Source organism: Pezoporus wallicus, unplaced genomic scaffold (assembly GCF_028554395.1).
Source record: "Pezoporus wallicus isolate ANWC-B61680 ecotype Strahan unplaced genomic scaffold, APGP_CSIRO_Pwel_v1 contig_1739, whole genome shotgun sequence".
Classification (NCBI taxonomy): Eukaryota; Metazoa; Chordata; class Aves; order Psittaciformes; family Psittacidae; genus Pezoporus; species Pezoporus wallicus.
In genome coordinates, this window is record NW_026637351.1 from 1,214,531 (window position 1) to 1,224,970 (window position 10,440).

At 41.0% G+C, this 10,440-nt stretch overlaps 1 protein-coding gene across 1 annotated transcript; it reads left to right on the top strand.

Moving 5' to 3' along the window:
- Positions 1-733: 733 nt before the first annotated feature.
- Positions 734-7,589, top strand: GATD3 (glutamine amidotransferase class 1 domain containing 3). Its single transcript, XM_057405048.1, has 7 exons — positions 734-878; positions 3,115-3,167; positions 3,944-4,057; positions 4,426-4,545; positions 5,376-5,468; positions 5,797-5,953; positions 6,568-7,589. Exons 1-7 carry the CDS (start codon positions 765-767, stop codon positions 6,694-6,696), a joined length of 780 nt encoding a protein of 259 aa, XP_057261031.1. The 5' UTR covers positions 734-764; the 3' UTR covers positions 6,697-7,589.
- Positions 7,590-10,440: the final 2,851 nt, after the last annotated feature.

A 10,440-nucleotide genomic window follows, 5' to 3' on the forward strand; every position in this document is an offset into this window, starting at 1 on the left:
ACAGGAAGTGCTCCAGTCCCCTGATCATCCTCGTGGCCCTCCTCTGGACTTATCCCAACAGTTCCATGTCCTTTTTATGTTGAGGACACCAGAACTGTACACAGTACTCCACGTGGGGTCTCATGGGAGCAGAGTAGAGATGTCTACACGTATTTCAACCGGACTGTCTTATATGTAGGTTTGTTTCCTTAATAAAGGAGAAGAGGGGCAAAAAATTAGAGCAGCTTTCACTTTTCACAAATAAATTTATCAGTGATGAACCTTAGCACTGTTTAGCATTTCATCTTTCTCTCTAGTCTTTAAAAGCAAAACACTATTGCACAAGATCCTAGAAAGAAAGAATCTCTCCCTGTATGTTGGTTTATTTATCCTGTTTCTGTTCGCAGTTGTAGCCTCAGCAGCCCCTTGTTGCCCTTGGCCTGGTGTGCTCCCCCTGGGGCAGGCTGCACGCACCTTTTGGCTACCCCCTCTCACTTGCAAAAGGGAGCAGGTGGTGCTAGGCTTGTGTTAAATACACGTGCCAAGGATTTTTTGTGTGTGTGTGCATTTTTAGTTTTTACTCTTTTTGGTTTGTCGCTACGTTATTACTACTAAATGAGGTTAGGGGAAGGACCAGGGGCCTGCAGGCCTCAGCGCGGCGCCCTCCCCGCCTGCAGGGGGCGCGGCCAAGGGCGCAGCGGCCTGCCGTTGCTCCGTGGGCAGGCGCGGCCCTACCCTGGCGGCGTCCCGGTTTCCCGCCCGCCACCCTCATCCTGCCTGCGGCCATGCTGGTCTCTCGCGGGCTGCCTCTGGGCACCGCGCTGCGGTGGGCAGCGCCCGGCCTCCGCGCCTCCTTCCACTCCTCCGCTCCGCGCCTCCGCCCCGCCCGCGTCGCTGTGGTGAGTAGGAGGAGGAGGAGGCCCCGGCGGCCTTGGCCTGGGGGAGGGGGGTGAAGCGGGGCGGCACAGCAGCTCCGAGCAGAAAGGGTTCGTTTTGGTTTTGTTTTCCTGACTGTCACCATGCGCCCTCGGCCCCGTGCCGTCGGGAGGGCCGTTCTGCCGCTGGGCTCGCTGCGGAGGTGGGATTGGTGCGGCTGGGAGGGTATGGCGGGGCGTCGGGCCGAGGAACGACTCGTCTGGTGGCAGCGACTGCTTGGAAAGCCTTGGGAGAAGCTGAAATGCTATCACAGAATGCAAGGTTGGAAAGGGATCTCAAGGATCACCTGATCCAACCTTTCTAGACAAAGCATGACCTAGACTAGATGTCCCAGTGCCCTGTCCAGCCGAATCTTAAAAGTGTCCGGTGTTGGGGAATCCACCACTTCCCTGGGAAAATTATTCCAGTGGCTGATGGCTCTCGTGAAAAATTTTCCTCTGTGCCCAGCTGGAATCTCCCAGGAGTAACCTGTGCCCATTACCCCTCCTGTTTTCCATGTGACTCCTTGTAAAAAGGGAGTAGCCACCCTTTAAGCACTGGAACATGGTGATAAGGTCTCCCCTGAGCCACCTTTTCTCAAGGCTGAGCAAACCCATAGGAGGGGATGGTGCAGCCACAGGCTGCCAAAGGAAAATTTAGGCTATAGGTAACATCCCAAGTGGAAACACAGTTTTTGAGCTCCTTGAAGCTCGAGCTTTTCATAGTCTTGACAGCATAAAATGTAAAGAAATAAGTAGGCATCACCTGCCTGAAGAAGTCTGGGACAGAGTTAGCTCGGGAATGGGCAGAAAGCCAGCCCAGATGTCTGAAAGGTAATTTACTAGGAATGCTGTCATTTTAGCAAATGACAGGATTTTAAAACAAATGTTCCTGTTGACACTAGTGACTTAAATTTCTGACTGTGGTAGAAGACAGATTTGTCACAAGCGGGTATTGAAATAACAGAGGATAGTGGTTTAGTGCTTTGGCTGCAGTGAGTTTCAAAAACATTTAAAAGGTATTGCTTACAGGAGATAACTTTAGAATAATTGCTTGTGTTTATTCAGTCTGAATTAAATGAAAGACAAAAAGTTAGAAAGTAGAAGGTGGCTCTTAAGTATTGGAGCAGTGAAATTGTAATTGGGATTAATGCAGACAGAAGAACATTAATGCATCTTACTCATTTGGCAAAGTGGTAGTAGGTGTCATGCCTGCAAGAGCACTGGGTGCTGTGATCTGAAACCCCTTTCATGTCCAGTGTTTCTAAGTCAGTTTCAGTTGCAAGTTTCTGTGCATGTGTCTGTTATTAAAAAATTTAAAGCTCTTGAAAACTTGAGATAAAACCAGGAGGGAAGAGAGTAAAGTTAATAAATGGACTCTTCTGAACTGGATTTTTTTCCTTTCAAAACAACCAACCAAACAAAAACCCTACAAGTGTTTATACTTTCAGGGACTAGATAATTCTTTGGTGTTTTTTTGTTTTGGTTTTGTTTTGTTCTTATAATTGCCTTTTTCCCATTTTTTTTAATGTTTCTTTTTCTCCTTCCTTCTACTTTGTGATAGACTCTCCACCAACACAAGGATAGCTCAATGCTTTGTGCTTTTTTATTCTCCATTATGTATAAACAATGTTACCATGGTAGTAAGGAAAAGTATGGCTAATATAGAATAATTGATTAAAAGGGATTTAGCTATTGATCTCTGATGTGAATCCTCAGGCAAAATACAGCAGCAGGTGAAATATTCTATGCCAAGTGCACTTTTATTCCATTTTTGTATGAATACCTAGGTGATAACTTATCTCACACAGATAATGGACACTTCATAAATAGATGTGCGACACTCAGAGTAGCCTGCTGTGTGCACAATAAAAACATACCTAAGGATATCATGTCAATTTATTAACTCTGAGGAATAAATGCACAAGCCAGTAAATAAATCTTAGTTATTTCTGAGACTTGTCTGTGATGAGGAGCTATAAATAGGAAATGTCAATTCTTCAGTGTGTCAAACGGTGATGCTGGTGCTAATAGCATCATGTTGACTGGCTTATTTAAGGAGCTCATTGCTAAGTAGTTTTTTGCAGGGGTTGGAGGAGGTTTGTTGTTGGGATTTTTTAGGTTGTGGCTTTTTTTTTGTTTGTTTGTAATCTCACAAAGCTTGTGAAAGATCCTATAGGAAGTTTTGTATCACCTGAATTTCTTGATTTTCTTACTGCAGGTCCTGTCTGGTTGTGGTGTCTACGATGGCACAGAAATTCATGAAGCTTCAGCGTAAGTTACTTTATAAAACTGTAGGGTCCAAAAACGTCTCCTTCGCATTACAGAAGTCTGTTGAATTTAGTTTTGCCCTCTCTGGCAATGAAAATTGCCCTGAAAGATGTATGATGAAGCTTCATGGTTTTCTCACAGCATAATTGGGACCTTAGGCCATCTTCTTGCAGTATTTGGTGATTGTCCAAAAGTGAAGCACAGCATGTGCAGTGCCAGAGGAATGAGTTTGAGAGAGACTGTCTTTCCTTCAGAAACAGAAATTCAAAGTTCCAGAATCTCTCTTAAGAGAGTTAAGTAAAGACTTCATTTCACAATCACTTCGAGTTTCTGTTCCTGCGGCTAAATCTAACACTAGAATTGTTCATGCTTAAATTGTATTATTAACTCTTAGTGTTAATTGCTAAGAGATATTTCACCTAGACCTAGATTAAGTGTACGCATAGGTATGTTAATTGTGGGACTCTTCCATAATACCTGGGGACTTGCAATGAGAAAGGAAGTTTTTATTGTTCTGGTTGCATTTTTATTATTCTGCCTCCATAAGAGCACTGAACAAAGAAACTTGTCTCTAGCTTACCTGACCCTGCCTCCAAACTGACTTTATGTTCTACTTTGCACTTTGGTGTTACATACAAGGATTTTGCTGCTGTGTGCTTAGTGTGCTTTGATAAGACGTGGTTTTCCTCTTCTTTCAAAATCATATTTGTAGTAAGATCAGGGGCCAAGTAAAGCCTTCCCTACTAGGTTTACAGCATGTTTTATCTCTGTTTTTATAGCATACTGGTACACCTTAGTCGTGGGGGAGCTAAGGTTCAGATGTATGCTCCAGATGTTCCTCAGATGCATGTCATTGACCATAGTAAAGGGCAACCTGCTGAAGCTGAGTCAAGGTAAAGTCAGTGTTTAATGTGTTTTCCGTGACTGCTATGCCCAGTGCAGTGACAGCTGCACATTCTTCAGACATAGTAGCCTGTAACTGCGCTTGTAGCACTTTGCTGACAGGCTTTAGTAGCTTCATGCTATCTGGTATTTTGACTGGAGAGAAAATACTAAATGAGCTTTCTGGGCTTGATTATATACAGTCTCCTAATGCCTGTGTTTCCCAGTAGAAGTATTTCAGAAGCATCAGTTAGCTTCAGTTACTGATTACCACTGTTCTTAGTTCCTCCCTTTCTTCTTCCTCTGTCAAAACATTCTTTATGCTCTCTTGTGCACAAATGCTTAATTCATCTCATTGATTTATTTCTTTTTCTTCAAGGAATGTTTTAGTGGAATCTGCAAGGATTGCTCGTGGTAAAATTGCAAGTCTGGCTAAACTTACTACAGCAGACCATGATGCTGTGATATTCCCTGGTGGATTTGGAGCTGCTAAAAACTTGTGCGTGCCAACTAAGCATCAGACTCCTTAACTAACTCTTCAAGATCAAGTATGACTCATACAATAAAACCAGGAAGCAATAAATATCCTTATTTACTACATACAAAACCTCTACATAATAAGGAAAACTCCTTTCAAAGTGTTGGGAGTTGTGTTGTTCACGATTGTTTCCAGTTGTAAATCTTACTGGCATTGTCACTTTTTAAATTTTCCAAACAATGTTGGTGAGAATTGGTGAGAGTGTAGGTAATGCAGAAGAAATCCTTTTCCCTGTACTCTTGTGATGATTCTTTTTTGGGCCTGACTGAGGGAAGTGAAGGGAAAACTTCAGTAGTTTCAGGTGTTCTTATTGCTATTATGCTCTTTCTTCATGTCTGACTACCAAGAAGTCCCCTCTTGCATTACTGATGATAAAGCAACAGCTAGCTCAAAAAGAGAAAAAAAGAAGTGTTAGCTGTGGGGAATACTGATTATCTGGTTATTGACCTGCTGTTTTGTTGGCTTTGAGAAACCTGAATGTTATTCCCCTTTGTATGTATTTTTTTCTGTGAAAACATTATTGTTCAACTTCTCAGTAATCCTAGAAGGCTGATTTGATAATTCTTATTCCTAGATGCTTATATCAAGTAAGGAACTTCCTGACATACCAAAGCCTTAGAAGTGGGTCATTTTGGCTAAAGCATTGATGATCAAGTGCAGGCTTTTTCAGCCACCTTTTAGAAGCTATTAAACTTGTGATGACCCTTGAGAGCCAGTCTAGGGGCAGATGGGCAGACATCACTAGTTGTAGATTTACATTGAGGTACGTATGAAGTTTCTTCTTGTGGCAGATCTACCTTTGCTGTTGATGGGAAAGATTGCAAGGTGAACAGAGAAGTTGAACGTGTCTTGAAAGACTTCCACAAAGCAGGCAAACCTATTGGGTATGTATATTAGTCGGAGGGGCATTTATTTGATAATGTGAGCATGGAGACAACATCTGTTTTGTTGAAATGTGCAGCCGTTACTGTTGGAACTAGAAAAAGCATCTTCCTTTTTGTATCAGATGTAGCTTATTTTTTTTTTAAATGTGTTTTTCAAGATGCATGTGTGAGTAGGTGTTTGTCAAAGAAGCTAGAAAATGCTGAGTGAAAATTGCCTTGTGATGTCATTCAGATTTGTGAGACCATGTCCATTTGAATATTTTCAATTATGACTGAGTTTTGAAAGAGAGTCATTGTAGAATCACTCCTATAATTCCTTTTGTTGCAGTCTTTGCTGCATTTCCCCAGTGTTGGCAGCAAAGGTTCTCTCTGGTGCTGAAGTAACTGTGGGCCATGAAGAAGAGGAAGGTGGCAAATGGCCTTATGCTGGGACTGCAGGAGCTATTAAAGAACTGGGAGGAAAGCATTATGTGAAAGAAGTAACTATATCCTTTCCTGTTAATTGCCATGTTGAGAGACAGTTTAGTAATGTGTCATTACAGTAATGGATGCATGCAGGATCTATGTGTTTCCGCTTAGAGTTTAGTGGGAATATACAGTGTATAGCAGATAGCATGCAATATAGCACGATTAGAAACATTGTCTTCTGTACACAACTGTATTGTTAGGAGTTGTTCTCAGTCATTGCCATAGAACTCCTTGAACATGAAGTAAATGCTGAGTGAATTTGCACATGAAATTGGCATGAGCTACAGCTGATCAGTTCTCTTTGAGATTTTCTTTCTTTTCCTGTAATCTAATGCTATAATCAAACTGTACTCAGAGACATTTTATTACAGTCAGTAAATTTTGTAGGTTTTCTTGTGTTTCTGAGCGTTCTCACAAGTGCTCATGCAGTGTTTGTATTTCTGGCAAAAATAGCTTCTAGTATCTTGGACTACAGGTTGCAGCTGTCTTTACAGCTGGACAGTATGATGTATTTGTACATGATTTTTTTATAGGATAGTGGAGTTGCGAGATTTTTTGTCAGTGATGGTTTATTTTGCAGACAGCTTCTGCAAGTGAGACATAGGCTGTGTTTTCCTTAACCCCCTTTTACGAAGCTCATGTGGATATGAAAAACAAGGTAGTGACTACCCCAGCATTTATGTGTGAAACAGAATTACATCATATCTTTGATGGCATTGGGGCCATGGTCAAGAATGTGCTAAAATTAACTGGCAAATAAAAAGAAAAAATTCAGAAATGTTTAAATTTAGGGTATAGTATCAAATATAATATGGACCAATGGAAACATTTTCACGTGCTTGTCCTTTTCACAGTCCAGTGAATCCTGATACAAAGCTGATTGATTCCCAGCTGCAGGGCTTTCCCTGCCATTCTGTGAGAGGAGCCTACAGAATGGCTTATGAAGTACAAGCAGTCTGGCCTGAGACCTGGAGCATTTTTCGAGTTTTTCCAGCTGAAGAGAGTTGTGCAGATGTATTCTGAAACCAGTCCTCCCAGTGCACCAGTGCCAAATCATCTCTTTGGGGACAAAAAGAGACTAAAGGCCCTTTCAGAAGCCAAGGGCAGATGTGTTATAGGGCTATAGCAAGTACAGTGTCAGTGTATCTGGTGGAAGAAGAATGGGAGTAGAGAGGAATTAGTGCATGGTTCAAGATCTGTGAGCTCAGGGCTGTATCTGTGAGCATAAAGCCTGGATCAGCTGTCAAATGAATAGACATCTCCCACATCTTAATTTAGCATGGTATTAATTAAAAGATTAATGTTTCATTTTTCCATTTCAAATAATCCTGTTTCCACAAAGGAGCCATTCTGAATATCAGTCAGCAGCAGGCTACATCTTAACTGCCACAACACTGGCACTTCGAAAAACTCATCCATTGGCCCATTGTCACTAAAAAAGTCTTGAAAGGAGGGAGAAAATATCCGCTGATGTGACGCACAATTTTTAAGGATAATAACCGTGTAAAAGTAGTTGTATGATTAGTAGTGGATGGAAAAAACAGTCTCAAGTTATCCCCGCTTTCCCTGCCTTAGGGTAATAAAGCTTTCTCCAAAGAAACATTACTGAATGTATGGAATAATGATGTATAAATAAATTAACTTCTGCATTTATTTCATCCTTGTCCCTTCACTTTTGTTTGACAGCAGTCTTTGATAACACTGGTTGATACATTCTAGCAGGTTTTCTGCTTTTTGGGTCTCTTCAGGTCTTTGGGCCACTTTTCCCATACAGAATTCAGCAGTCTGTTTCCCCTTTTCCAAGATACTTGTCACCTTTTGATTCAGCAGGAAGTAACATTTCTCAAATTAAAACAAGGAAGGAAAATGACACCCCTTACCTTGTATTAAAGTTCCTCTTGCATGACAGACATGCCAAAGCGAACCCATATTTTTAAGACAGAATTGTATGCTACATAAATGAGATCTACAAGCCTTAGGTTAGTTTGGGGTATGGTGAATACCGTATGTGGCTGAAGACTTGCTACGGACATGGAACAATGTTTTTTACTGGGGGGAGCGAAGAGGAAGAGTAAGGTTGGAGTATGGCTGATGGGCATGTTCTGCTTGCTCTGTGTTCTCAGAATCAGCGTTTTTGCTGCTGGAGCCTCTTGGTGTGATTAAAAAAATCTAACAAAAGCATTCTGAATTTGTACTTCAAAGATGACACCATTTTCTTGCAGATTTCACAGAAATTTCTTGTGCAGATTGGCAACTCCAGCGTACTCACACAGAAATACGCAGAAACCAAGTCATGGTAGCAGGTTCGTAAAGTGGATTTTGGACATATTCTGAAACTTTTGCTTGTGCATCAAATTTTTCATGGAATTTTTATTATCAAGTTGGTAAGAAACAGAATTTAAACATTGCCACTGTAATTCAGTGCAAATCTTTCCTCCATAAGCTTTACTTTTATGTAAGTGAATGTTTTTGATACCGGTTTTATACACAGAGGCTTAGCAGTGTATGGGAGGTCATTGTTCATATAAAATACAATGGCACTTCAAAATGTGTCATTCCAACATCTGCAGGAGTTTTAAAAGAAATTTGGTAACATAAGAAAGCATCACAGAACTGAGATGGTATTGAAATCCCTAGAGTAGGTGGAGAACAGCTCCTCCAGAGTGCCTGAAACACTTTTCAAGGTAGATAGAAAAAGAAAGCTATCCCTAAGGTGTTTGTTGTCAGTATCAGAACCTTGGGTGTTTAGTGGGGACAGGACAAACGTGCACTGGGGAAATAAAGTTTATTTTCTGAAATAATCACATTTTAGTGCATCTTTTTACTCTCCTGTTTTTCCATCATTCAGGGATAATGTTTCTTAAGGGAGAAAGAATCATGCACTGGTATTGCTTTTCATTTTGTTTTATTCTCTAATTTCACAATAATGTGCTGAGTACTGACCTTTGATACATGCATTTTATTTTTTTAAGTAACAGAAGATTGTTTAGCTTTGATGGAAGATGTAAGATTGTCATCTTGGCTTCCAGCCACTGTAAATTTGGAGGGAAATTCCATGTACTCTTAGCAATTAATAGAGACATTTGTCTGCCAAGCTGGGTTTTTCCTTTCCTTCCATAGGGCTCTTTGGAGCTGCTGAGGGGTTTGCTAGTTTCAGCCACATGGATAGAAGTTTATGATTAATTTGTTTTGTTAAACACTATTACGGAAATAAGAAGTGAAAGAATGTGTATTCCCCAAGCCTCCACAAGGAGGCATGCAGTATCTTGTTTATGGATCCTGCCAGTTTTTATCTTCAGAAAGCATGTAACAACTTTGTCCTACTAAAAGGGAGTGGTAAGAATTGCCCCTCCTGCTTGTGTTGCTTTTCTAGTGCTGTGATAGGGTTAACTTCTCGGATAAATTGTTACCTGTCAGTTGTGTTTCTGCCTCCCCATTTTGCCCTCTTTAATGCGCACGCACAAAAATCATGTTCCAAAATGTTTCTCTGCCAGTTGTTGCAGTGTTCACAAAGGTGACAGCGGTACTTTTTTCTTCTACAAACAGAAATGAGAGTTAGGATTGAGATGCACTTTTCATTCTCACCCTTCAGTTTGTGGCCACAATGGAGTTTGGGTAAGATGCGAGCATAGGACACTTCCATGAACGATGCTCTGGGCACGTTTTCACTTAACCCAGGCACAGTATTCCAGCTGTTTTCTGTATCCAGGCACAATACTCCAGCTGTTGTTTTCTGTGCAACATTGTGATGTCAACATGTAGATGCGTAGAGGAAATCAAACAAATACTGCTTCTTACTCTTTCAACAAAAAATCACTAGGAAATCCAGTTCCATCACAATGAATGCATTTGTCTCACTGTCTTGTTAAGACTTCTTTAAGACAGTGACTTTTTATTTATCCCCCTGAAAGTATACTATCAAATATACTTGCATTAAGCTCTAAAGCCTTCCTGTGATATAATTATCACTGAAAAATGAGGAAAAGTGTAGTATAAAGTAATAAAATTACACAATGTGGTTGGGGAAAGATGTGCAGGTTTTGGGTTTTTTTGTTGTTTTGTTTTTTTTTTTTTTTTGGGGGGGGGGTGTTTGCTTGTTTGTTTGTTTTAAATAATAATGCTATTACAGCCAAGGTGACCTAAACCCAAGGTTTGCAGGGAGGGACTTTTATCAGGCCAAGAAATACTTCTGTAAGGAAACACACTGTTTCTTGCAGGGTCTATGTGTCTGCAAGATAGCAGTATCTAATGTGTGTGTGAATACATATATATTTTTTTATATTTCAGAGTGGAAGTTTAGATAATCCTCCATCTGCAAATAACTGAGTAGCCTGCATTCCAGGGCTTGAGTCTTTTGTTTGAGCTGGTTTTATTTTTTCTTCCCATGGCTTGAAGTAGCTGAAGGAAGCTTGCCTGTTGTGTGGGTCAACCTTAACCCTCAGAAGAAGACTTAAGGAACTGCTATCTGGCTATCTTTTCCAAGCTGATTTCAGCGTTGGTCAGC